A 12047-nucleotide genomic window follows, 5' to 3' on the forward strand; every position below is an offset into this window, starting at 1 on the left:
ACTGGGAAGGCATGAGGAGGGTGAGAGTGAGGACAGTGATGGACTCTCTTCTCTGTCACTTTCTCAGATGGTCCAGACAAGTACTTAGAGGAGGAGAGCAAAGGTTCTGCCTCTGTCCTGCCCGGGGAGATGGATGACCTTCAGGATGCCCGGGCACCAACCATAGCCCAGCTGCTGCAGGAGAAGACGCTTTACTCCTTCTCTGAGTGGCCCAAGGTGAGCTGCGAACGAGCATCGTTTGTATCTGAAGCGCCACTGACCAGCAGCAGCTCCCCCAGCCCCAGCTCTGCCTCCTGCTCCCTGGGGGCTGTCCCAGGGCCCCGCTCCTGCCCCTCAGCAGCTCCCTGCCCAGCGCAGCTCAGCGGGGCCGGCTTTGCCTCTCAGCCCGAGGTCAGTCAGCCGGGTGCCGCTCTGTTTGCAGGACCGTGTCATCATCAACCGCATCGACAACATCTGCCACGCCATCCTGAAGGGCAAGTGGCCGTCCTCCAGCCAGCAGTTGGAGGCGCAGAGCCTGCTGGCAGCCCCGGCCATGGCCAGCAGCACCGGCAGCAGGAGCGGCTTCGCCGAGTCGGACGGGGCCGACCCCACCTTCAGCAACGGCGTGTTGATCTCGCAGGTGCGGAGGGTGAGGTGGTCCTGGGGCAGGGACAGCCTCGGCATTGAGGGGGGAAGCGTCACTCAGGAGTTGCCCAAGCAGAGCCTGGCTTTCTTCTGCCTCTGGGTGTCACTTGTATTGTAACAAGGCATAGCATAAGCCACCCAGTCCCCTGCACTGAGGGCTCCTGGTGAGCTCCCAAGGCTTTTGGCCCCCACCAGCCCTGCTCCCCTCCTGGGAAGTCTTTCTGTGGCAGCTCTGCTGCCTTTGTGGCCGTAGAGGCATCCAAGCCAGTGCTGGGGCAGCCAGCATGGTCAGGGGGAAGAGGAGCCACTGCCCTGGTATCCCGAAGGAAAGGGGGCAGGACAGGACACTGCCCCATCAGCACTCTCTGCTCCTCTTGCTGCTGGACACAGCACAGAGACAGGAGCTGCTGACAGGGCAGAGCACCCAGGGAGGTCCAAGTGTGTGTGTGAGGGCGCCCCTGCCCTGACCACACACAGGGAGAGGAGGGCAGTGTGCCCACGGACAGGGCATCTGTCATGGTAGAAGCCCAGCGGGCAGCGCAGCCCCAGGCAGCCAGTGCCTCCCTCCCCCTCCCCACAGCTCCCCTGGGCTGGGGAGAGGCATCAGAAGAGAAAATCAGGGCTCGTGGGTTAAGAACAAGTGTAACAACTAAATTACAGTATGATAACAGCAATAAGAGTGAAATGCAATGAACAAACCCCCAGAAGCAGACAAGTGCTGCCCAAGGCAGTTGCTCCCCACCCACCCACTGACTGATGCCCCGGCAGCGATGCCCCCTCCCCAACAACTCCCCGGTTTCTGTGCTGGCCACAATGGCCTGTGCTATGGAAGAGCCCTTTGGCTGCTTGGGATGAGCTCTCCTGGCCAGGCTCCCTCCCAGCTCCTTGAGCACACACCAGCTTCGCTCCCTGCCCCCCAGCCCACTGCCTGGCAGGAACGGCCTCGGTGCTGTGCAGCCCTGCTCAGCAATGCCCAAAACATCCCTCTGTTATCAGCCTTCCCTTGAGCAGAAACCCAAACCACAGCCCTGGAGCAGCTGCTGGGGACAAAAGGAACTCTGTCTCAGACAAAACCAGGACAGTATCCTTCAGGGCTCCTGCAGAGAGGCAGAAGAGCCACCGTTAGCTCGGCGTCGGTTTGGGCTGCTGCGATCCCTGGGCAGGGCAGCCGTAACCCTCTCATGGCTTGGTGCCCACAGGAAGGTTTCCTGCCCCCCACCTTTGTGAAGGAGGAGCGGAAGCGCAGGAGGCCCTACGAGTTCGAGATGGAGAGGGATGCCAAGCAGAGGAGCCTGGAGCAGCTGGCAGCTCCCCACGTGCACCCCCCGCTCGTGCTGAACGGCTGGCGCGACGCCGCCGTGGACTTGTCCAGAGCTTCCGAGGGCTCCCCGGGGAGCTCCTCTCCTTTTCCCCTCAACACAAACATCCCCAAACTGGGGACTGTGAACACCCTGCAGGGCTCCCTGGGCATGGACTTGTCTGGCATCCTCCAGGCAGGGCTGATCCACCCTGTCACAGGACAGATTGTCAACAGCAGCCTCCGGAGAGACGATGCTGCCATGAGGAGGAGACGGGGCAGGAGAAAAAATGTCGAAGGGATGGACCTCATCTTCCTGAAGGAGAGGCCTCTTCCAACCAGGCTGCAGGTGGGTTGATGTTATCCCCTTTCACACAACCCTGAGGGAGTCAGCACTGTGTGCCTCGTGGCCCAGCTGTCCCCTGCGAGCTCTGCTGCCCTCCTGCAGCACAGCGTGCTGTGTGCCGGCTCAGGCGGGAGCAGAGACCGCTCTGGGGAGGAAGGGAGGTTTCCCCTCTGGCCAGCAGCGCTCTGCCTAGAGTGTCTTAAGTCCTGCTGAGCCTTCTCAAAAGCAGCTGTCCCATCTCAGGGGGTGTCAAGAGTTAGAGGACATGAGGAAAGATTTTTGGCTCCATTTTTGGAGCCATGGCCAAGAGCCCGCTGCACCCTTTCTCCTTCTAGTCTGGTGTCCACTGAAAGAGGAGTGGGGCTCTGGGAGCAAGACCAGTCCCTCCAGGGGGGAGGGGAATTCCTTTCAGGAGTGATCTGGGGGGATGTTGGTCCTCCTGGCCATGAGGAGTTTTCCAGGTGAGCTCGTCTCCCGGCCCCCTCTGCCACCGGTGTAGGGACTGAGTGGAAGTGGGACGTGGTGGTGATGGAAGGAACAGGCACTGGGAACGTGGGGGTTCATCTGGGACGGGAGCAGCCGGGTGCTCACACATCCTCACACATCCCCACGTGCCGCTGACAGGCTCTCTCGCTCCTCTCCCCACGCCAGGACGTCCAGGAGGAGCAACCACAGCCCCCCCAGAGCAGTCCCCTCCCCGACGGGCCGGCGGCCGCTCCCTCAGCGCCGCAGCCGGCGCCAGCTGCAGGCAGCCAGGCTGAGAAGCCCGTCCCGAACAAGAGCCTCCTCGACTGGCTCCGGCAGCAGTCCGACTACACGCTGGACGTCCCTGGCTTTGGCACAGTAAGGGTGGCCTTTGGTGGCACGTGGCTCTGAGTCTGCTCTACGTGTTGCCCTTGCTGCTGGGTTTTCTGTTGTTGCTCTTGAGCCCAGGGATTCCACAGAAGTGTCTCAAAATGCAGCTTCCTTCCCGTGGCTGCCGGTTCCATTGGGAGCTGCATCACAGCGCTGGGGGTGGGCACGGGGCCCTGGCAGGGCAGGGGAAGGCACTTGCTCAGCTGCAGCTTCCTCTGGGGCTGTTCAGCCTGAGGAGAGAAGGCTGAGGGGAGACCTCCTCGGCACTTGCAAGTACCTAAAGGGTGTGTGCCAGCAGGGTGGGGGGACACTTTGTTCTGTGGTGGCCGGTGACAGGACGAGGGGTCACGGGCACAGGTTGGGACACAAAAAGCTCCATTTGAACACAAGGAAAAACTATTTTACTGTGAGGTGAGGGAGCCCTGGCCCAGGCTGCCCAGAGAGGGTGTGGAGGCTCCTTCTCAGGAGGTTTCCAAACCCACCTGGACACGTTCCTGTGCCCCCGAGTGAGGGGAACCTGCTTTAGCAGAGGGTTGGGCTGGAGCAGCTCTGCAGGGCCCTGCCCACCCCCACCATCCTGGGATTTGATGATTCTCCTGCCCCAAGGTGCATTCTGTGTCTCCAGCACATCCAATGCACAATGAGTCCAATGCCTTGTAGAAGCACCGGGGATGGTGAGAGGAGAGAGAAAGGGGATTTGGGATGCTCAAGGGCTGTCTGTGTCACTCCCATTCACTAGGATGGATGAAACAAGGTTCCCAGACAAGAGAAAAGCTCCTGTCTTTGAGAACTGGACTGAAGCATTGCAGGCTGCAAAGGCTGCAGCCAGGGACAGAGACTGTGGTGCAGAGTGTGTCTGATTCTTCTTGGCCGTCTCATAAGCAGCCAGCTCTTGGCTGGATGGGTTGCTTTGCTCCAGGTTTCAGCTCGTTTTGGCTGATCAGACCATGTGGTAGCAGAGCACAGGCTGTAATACAGAGCAGGAAGGTGTGTAGTGTTGATACATCGAGGACTGAGCATCTTGGTCGTGGAAGGCTGTGTGTCCCAGGCAGGGATTCCCTGGAGCATGCAGTACAGGCACGTTGGCAGCAGTTTGGAGCTCGTGACAGGTGAGGGATGAGGAGCCCAGCATTTGCTGGGCAGGATGGCCCTGGCTTTTCAAAGCCCAGAGATTGCAGCTCTGTGCCCAAGGGCAGACTCCCAGGAGCAGTGTGAGGAGCAGTCAGACGGTGGAGCAGGCATGGAGGTGCTCTCCCACTCCTTCCTAGCACCCTCATGTTCAGTGGGGGCTCACTGGAGCTTGCACAGTCTGGCCATACTGCTGGTGAGCCTCTTGCTCGCAGCAAACCCCAGTGCCCTGGGCCAGCCCAGCAGGACCTCCCCTGTCAGGGCTGGTGTCCCCTCTCCAGGCAGGATGGACTGAAAGCTGCTTTAGGGTTCTGTTGAAGAACAGGCCAAGTTCAGGGTCTGTGCTTCTATTCTCAGGAGTCAGAACCTGCAGTAGCTCGTTATAACGCTGCAGGCACACGGACAGCAGGACTTGGTGCACGCAGGGGGTGTGCAACAACTCACGTAGGCTGGGGTCCTGTAGGGCTCTGACCCCAGAGACACACAGTGTAGCAGCTCTGCAGTGGGAACAGCTGAAGTAGGAGTGGAACAAAGGCGAGATGAGCAGGCAGCTGCGTCTGGCTGGCACTGGGTGGCACACACAGACCTGTTCTCTGCTTCCTAGTTGTAGTTAGCACCTCATTCACAGTCCTACATGTAGGAATTGACGGCAAATCACAGCTCTAGGGTTGGAGGGGAATTAGAAAGGGCTGGAGCAGTGTAAGTGGGGTGCACTGAAAAGCCCTGTACCCCTCCATAAATCAGTTGTGCTCGTTTGAGAGCTGGCCCCGTGGCAGAGACCGCCCCAGTGCCCCACGGCTCTCTGGCGGGGCTGGGCCACACAGGCTCCTTAAGCCCTCTAGTCTCATTAACATTGTCTTGTTTGCACTCCAGAATTTTTCAGACAAGCCCAAGCAGAGGAGGCAACGCTGCAAGGACCCCAGCAAATTGGACATTAGCTCACTCACGGGAGAGGAGCGGGTGCCTGTGGTACATAAGGGTACCGGACGGCGGGTAAGCAAAGGCCTGCTCCGTGCTCTGCCCGTGGCGTGTGAGGTGCTTCGCAGGCCCCGAGCTCACCCCGGGGGAGATTTAATCCAGAGAACCCTGTGGAAGGGACAAAGGTCTGTCCTGTGAGGTGTGTGTGCCTAAGGCCACAGGCCTGCGAGAGGACAGGCTGTGTGTGTGCACAGGGCAGGCGGGCGCTGGCCCTCCCGGGCACCCAGAGCCTGCCGTGCCACAGGGATTCGGCCTTTGGCTTTGAAACCCCCGTCAGAGCAGCCCTGGCTGGTGCTTCCCCGTCTGGATTTGACGGCTCACCTTGAGTTCAGTGCAGTGTGCCACAGACTGTGATGCTGGCAAGCAGGTGTCTTTGTTTTGTTCCTCCTTATGAGGTGCTGGCAGAGCAAACCGAGGGCTCGCGGGCAGCAGAGGGGCTGAAGCTCTGAGCAGGGAGCCTGGAGCTGCCTGTCTGCAGTTTAATCCCCAGTGCACTGGTGTTCACCTCTCTGAATGAGAAGGGACAGCCAGGGATACTTTCCACCCAGATTCAGTTCTCAGGCACCCCCAGGACTACACTAGGTCAGGAGGTGACGTGACAGTCATCGTGTCTAAACTCAGAACCAAGGACTGAGGCAGAAAGAGGCTGTTCCAGCCACTTCTGTGCTTCCCTCTGTTACCCCCACAATGGCTGTTGGAGAGCTGGGTGAGTTGGTGGGTTTGTCTGGTCCTGAGCATGGCTTTTATAGAGGCTCTGTCCCATCGTGTGTCCGTCCCCGGGGAGGGCGATGGGCTGAGCCCCAGAGGCTGAGCTCGCCCTCTCTCCTGAGCTGCGTGTCTGGAGGCAGCAGGTGTGGGTCGAGGCCTGCAGAGATGCATAGCGAGGGGCAGCCCAAAGCCAGGCGCCAGGGGAGGTGTAATCGTGTTTCTTGTATGATTTGACATAACTCTTTCTGCAACAGAGGTCATCCTTCTGCTGTGTTTTATAGTTAGGGGGAGCCACGGCACCAGCATTGAAGGAATTGCCAAGGTGGCTTGATGCAAACTTGGAGTATGCTGTTGCAGCTGACTGGGCTGACATTGTTAAGCTTTCAGTAAGTTAGAGCTTTCAGAGCAATCTGTACCATGTCATCTTTTCTTTCCTCCCCATCCCCACAACCTTCCTCCAGCGAGGCTGCGGGAGCCGCGAGGCAGGGCCTCGGCTGTGGGCCGGGATGGCTGCAGGTCAGCGGCGCGCCCGGGGAGGAGAGCAGGGACTCAGCAGCCCAGGGGCACTGTCCAGAAAGCCTCAGGATGCTTGGAAATAGCAGGGGCAAGAGAAAGTCCCTTAGGAAGAGCGATTCACCTCGGGTGCGGGATGGCGGAGAGGGGACACAACACGTTCCAGAAGGTCAGATTGTTCATAAATGCCCTCAGCTGAGGCTTTCGTCAGCTCCTGGCGACGGCCTGTGCAGCCCTGGGCCTGCTGAGGGCCCTGCATGTCCCCAGGCCTGAGGCTCAGGCACGGGCAGGGACGGGAGCAGGACGGAGCCTCGCTGTGCCTGGCCTGGCCCGGCCCGGCTGTGCCGCCCGGTGCCTGGCAGAGCCTCTCCCCTGCCCTCCCAGGCTTCTCCCCATCGTCCCTCTCGCCTGCACCCTGGTTTGCTGGCTGCAGTGGTTTGAGTGATGCCCTCGCAGGGGGAGGGGCTGGAGGGGCAGTAATTGGCTTAGAGGTTTGTGCTGCTCTCAATTTGCTTTCATGGAGCGCCGAGGTTTGGCATGGTCTGTCCCACTCCCTGGGAAACAGCTCCCGGTCCAGGCTGGCAGCAGTGTCCCGTCTGGGCGGCCATGCCCGAGCTACCAGCTCCTCCCAGGGCTGGGCTGTGCCTGGCTGTGCTCCCCTGGCGCTGCTGCATGCCCATGGCGCTGCTGCATGCACTGCCAGGAGAATGCTGCTGGGGCTGGGGCTGGGGCTGGCTCCAGCCCCAGCCCCAGCCCCAGCAGCATTCTCCTGGCAGTGCATGCGGAGGCTCGGGCTGGCTGCCGCGGGGCCTGGGCCAGCGGCTCCCGGGGGGATGGTTGCCCCCTGGACCCCAGGTGTGGCTGTGGCCCCACACTGCTCTCCCACCTGGGCACAGAGCAGAGGGTCCTCCCTGCCTGCCTGCCTGCCTGCCTGCCTCTCCCCTCGGGCGGCAGCTGCACTGTGCAGGCTGCCTGGTCCTTCCACTCCTGTTTCTGCGCTGCAGGTCCCTGGGAAATACTTTTCCCACCCAATTGTGTCATTGGAAAGGGTTCAGAGAGCGGCGATACTGAAACTCGAGGGAGCCACGAAGGGAAATGTTTAAATGTCTGTGGTGAGGCTGCTGAAAAATGGAGTTTCTGGCCCCTTGCCCTGCACCGTGACCAGACAGTTCCCCCCGGCTCTGGCCACTGCGCTTTGCTCCCGTGTCTGAGTGCTCAGGAGAACCTTTCTGGCCAAAGCCAGCACAGGGAGCTCCTCAGCCAGCGAGTCCACTCTGTGTGTGTCATCCCGTGCAGCTTTGCTGTCCTGCAGAGCACTGAGAGTTTGTCCCTTTGCATCTGAAAGAGATGATTTCTCAGCTGTTGCTGAACAGGGAGTGAAGCTGGGAGGGGACCTGGCGTGGGATCAGTCTGCAGCACAGGCGGTGCTGAGGGCTCAGGGGAAAACGTGGGCTCAAACCGTGCTTGCTCCTTTCCTCCCTGTGCCCTTTGTCGCCGTGGTGTCATGCCAGGGCAGAGCCAGGCCGTTTGTTTTGCGTTTGGCAGCATCCCTTGGGGAAAAGTTGTGCCTACCTGTCAAACTCCATCTCACGCAGGCCAGTGTCTCTGTGCTGACGCCATCTGGGACGCAGATGCGAGCGCAGAAAGCCGAGTGTCCTTCGGTGCAGTGGTAACTGCCGGGTGCTTTCTGTTGTCTGTGTCCCGTTTGCAGGGCTACCTCCCAGAGAGCAAGTTCAACCGCGTCCTGAGCGAGCCCGTGCTGCGGGACGCCGGGCCGCGCCGCCGGGGCAGGAGGCCCCGCAGCGAGCTCATCAAAGGCCCCGGCGGCGTGGCGGATTCTTCCTCCGGAATGGGACCACTGTTCATGAACGGGCTGATCGCTGGGATGGATCTAGTAGGGCTTCAGAACATGAGAAACATGCAGGGGATCCCCCTGACCGGGCTGGTGGGGTTTCCCGCCGGCTTCGCGGCGGTGCCCGCCAGCGAGGACGTGAAGAGCACCCTGAGCATGCTGCCCATGATGCTGCCGGGCATGGCCACCGTCCCCCAGATGTTTGGCGTCGGAGGACTCCTCAACCCCCCCATGACGACAACTTGTACCGCGACCGCCCCGGCCTCGCTAACGAGCACAACGAAAAGCGGCGCGGCCGGCGCGGAGAAAGCGGCTGAGGACAAACAGGGCAGCCAGGACGGGACAAAAGAAACTCTCTCGGAAGAGAAGCCGGGCCCTAGTTCGTTTTCTAATCAGACAGAATCCGCAATAACTACCAGTAGTCCTGTAGCTTTTAACCCGTTTCTTATCCCAGGGATGTCTCCTGGACTGATCTATCCCTCGATGTTCCTGTCGCCCGGCATCGGCATGGCGCTGCCCGGCATGCAGCAGCCCAGGCACGCTGAGGCGGCCGCCCTCGAGAGCCAGAAGCGCAAGAGGAAGAAAGCGAAAGGGGAACCGGCAAACCCCGAGCCAGAGACTGTCCCGCTGCCGGAGAAAGAAGCTGCAGACAGCCCAAACTGTACAGAGCAGCCGGCAGAGAGCGAGCGGGCCGGAGCGGCCGAGGAGCCGCGCGCCGCCGCGCACCAAGCCCAGTAGGACTTGTGTTCCATTGGGGGAAAACACATAACAAACCCACGGGAAGATTGTGGCTTGTGAGTTTCTTATCCCATGAACTCTTTGTTACTTCCCCTCCTGGCCCCGCTCCACCTTCATCAACCTGTGTTTCCATGAGTAATATTCTCTCCCCAGTTCCCGGTCAGAAAGAACCCCACAAGCTCTGGTGACATACTCCATGTTCATAGTCGCAGGGTCTCGCCACTTTATTAGATAAACAGTGTTGTCTAGCTAGGATGGGAGGCACCGAAGGCTCGTTCTGTTGTTCCAGCCCTTCATCCCAAATCCAGTTCTGGGTCACCTGCCCCTCCCAGCCCTGGTTGCTCACTCCCTTGAGAAGAAAAAGCAGCAAAACAAACCCCACCCAAAACAAACACGAGCAAAAGCAAAGTCCTCGGCTCTTGGTCTCCACACAGACAGGGGCATTTCTGTCTGCAGCGACGCTGAAGGAAAAGGCCTGTATCTGGGGGTAGAAAGCACAGCTATAGGAGGTGCTTCTGTGTATTTTTGATTTCAAGTATTTCCCTATTTTATCATGGTTACTAGAGTAGTAGTGTAGGCAGAAGTATATAGCTAATGATTGAGAATATATTCATTTCTTTGAAAGGAAGAAGCATAAGTGGTAGTGCTACGGTTGGCTCCACCGCCCCCACCTCAGAGGTTTGGAGACCAACTGCAGCGAGTGAAAACACAGCATAGACACCCTTTGGGATGTCTGAGAACCCAGGTTTGGTTTTGTGTTGAGTAGAGTTTAGTTGCCCTTTCCTCAGTAGCTACAAGCACTTTTCAGCTCGAGCTGGAAGGGTTTTGCACACCTTGCATGGCGTTTTGGTTTTGGGATTACCGTACCTGTTGTACATACCAGTTTCTTCATCGTCCCGCTCGCCTTCAGTTGTCCCCCATGGCGTTAGTTCTCCTCTGCGGTGTCACAAGTGCTGTGAAGGTGTTTCTTTCCAGCCATGAGCAGACCACACTGATTTTTACGCTCCTGCACGTGAACACTGAGGCTTTTTGAGTTCATGTACTTTCCACTCCTTACCCCAGAAGCAAAACACCCTTTCAGCAACCCGGGACAAGGCTGTAGGCCAGCTCTCCTGTTCGGGGAGTCCCCCCAGAAGGACTGCTGAGACTTTCAGAGCCCAAGTTTCTTCTTCTCTAGCATTAGACTGTGAAGAGATGACCTTGGCTGCTTCTTTCCATTCCGTTTGCTGTTGAACAGTGTATCCGAGCCCCTGCCCACCCCCAGCCTCCCCCCTCGGGAAACGCTCTTGCGGTCTGCAGTCTCAGATGGACAGGTTTGTGCCCACCAGCCCCCTCAGCTCCGGGTGCTGAGACTCCTCCACAGGCAACTCTTCTCCTCTCTCCTTCCCCTCGCTCCTCGTTCCGTTTTTCCTTTCACTTGGGCTTGTTCTTGCTCGCAGCTCATGGTTTGAGACTCGCAGTGCCCCGCGGCGGGGCGAGCGGCGGGCTGGCAGGGAGCTGGGACAGTGCTGGGAGTCGGTTTCACACTCGGTTGTCACAATTTACTGTATTTTTTACTTATTTTCTGTTACAGTCGTGCTAATTTATCAGATGGTCCAAATGTTTTGACATAACTGTTTCAGTTTGCATTATTTATTTATGATGCTTTTGTTTGTTTTTGGTCATTGTCTTTTATACCGTTGGGACTATAAATTATGGACGTGTTCAAACCACCATCTCAAAGCAGTCTGTTACCCGTGGGCTGAAAAGCATTTGGTCTCCTCACGGAGTTTGTTCCCAGTTCACTGGGTTGGATGGGGTTTGGTTCTTTTTTTGTTTCCTCAAGTATGTAACCAGTGATAACACAACACCCCCCCCCAGAATTAAATGTGTTCTATTTAATAACCTCCTTGTAGCATAGATACTGTATCACTATCGACAGGTTTCTTAGAAATGCTGCTATCTCTATTTAACTAACCTTTTGTTCAGTTTTGCCTCCAGTGGAAGCAGAAAAAGGGTTTTTTCAGCTGTTAAATCCAAAATCAATATAATTTATTTATGTAAAAAAAAAAAAGCAAATCAGGATTGATATATTTTTGAACCTTTTAAGTACTAACTTTCTTTTTATTCAGTAGAAGAACATGTACTTGCCCTAAATCCTTAAAATACAAATGCTATAAAACTTCCTGTATCTGCCAAGCCTTACTGTGAATGGATGCAGAGATCTCTCCAGAGCCCCTCTCTCGGGACGGGACGGTCTCTCCAGGGTTCCACGCCTAAGGAACAGGGTTTACAGTGGAATTTCTTTAATTAGCCAGCATGCTCTATGCCTTGTTCTTCCTTCTCAGACATGTATGCCACGTCTCTGGGTGTTTAGGCTTCTCTTTGACCGCTACTTTGTGACCCTTTTGCAACCCGATATACGCTGTGGATTATTTAGGCTGTAAGGCGTTAAGTGGCTGCTTCTTATTTTCCATCTTATCCAAAACAAAAATGCCAAAACTTCACCGGTGTCCATGGCTGCTCACACCCAACATACATCCTTCACCAAGTGTGCTAACAAAATAAACTGTCTGTGCTCTTGAACATGGATAAAAAGAAAAAGATTTAAAGGTCAGATCTTTATTTTTTTAATTTAGTGACCAGATGATGCTTATCTTTCAGACTTGGCAGAGCCTTGCTACACATGTATATAATTTTTTTCAGCAAATATATGTGAATGTTTAATTCACCTGACTCAGTGATAAACGTTACTTGCCTTTCTCTCAGCACGAATCCGTTGAGGAGCTGTCGACCCCAATGGACTCTTCTCCCCTCGCTCTGCGCGCACCGGAGACGTGTGACGCTGTGTGTGCCCTGGGGGTTAACCTGCTGCCCCCCCTGCCTGAACCCACCCTGCTCTGTGGGGCTTAACCTGCTGCCCCCCCTGCCTGAACCCACCCTGCTCTGTGGGGCTTAACCTGCTGCCCCCCCTGCCTGAACCCACCCTGCTCTGTGGGGCTTAACCTGCTGCCCCCCCTGCCTGAACC

The 12047-nt window shown here is 57.4% G+C and overlaps 1 protein-coding gene across 7 annotated transcripts in view; it reads left to right on the forward strand.

Moving 5' to 3' along the window:
• Positions 1–11706, forward strand: part of CHD6 (chromodomain helicase DNA binding protein 6) — a 90130-nt gene extending 78424 nt beyond the window's left edge. For 4 of the 7 annotated variants that reach the window (XM_062008764.1, XM_062008761.1, XM_062008762.1 and 1 more), the window contains 7 exons: positions 68–216; positions 422–619; positions 1824–2270; positions 2919–3110; positions 5124–5243; positions 6218–6322; positions 8161–11706. In XM_062008764.1, the coding sequence (XP_061864748.1) occupies positions 68–216; positions 422–619; positions 1824–2270; positions 2919–3110; positions 5124–5243; positions 6218–6322; positions 8161–9039 (2090 nt within the window). In that variant the 3' untranslated portion in view covers positions 9040–11706. The remainder of the gene's footprint in view (positions 1–67; positions 217–421; positions 620–1823; positions 2271–2918; positions 3111–5123; positions 5244–6217; positions 6323–8160) is intronic. The other 3 variants (XM_062008765.1, XM_062008767.1, XM_062008766.1) reach the window with 2 other exon arrangements.
• Positions 11707–12047: the final 341 nt, after the last annotated feature.

The sequence above is a fragment of the Colius striatus genome, chromosome 16 (genome assembly GCF_028858725.1).
Source record: "Colius striatus isolate bColStr4 chromosome 16, bColStr4.1.hap1, whole genome shotgun sequence".
Taxonomy (NCBI): Eukaryota; Metazoa; Chordata; class Aves; order Coliiformes; family Coliidae; genus Colius; species Colius striatus.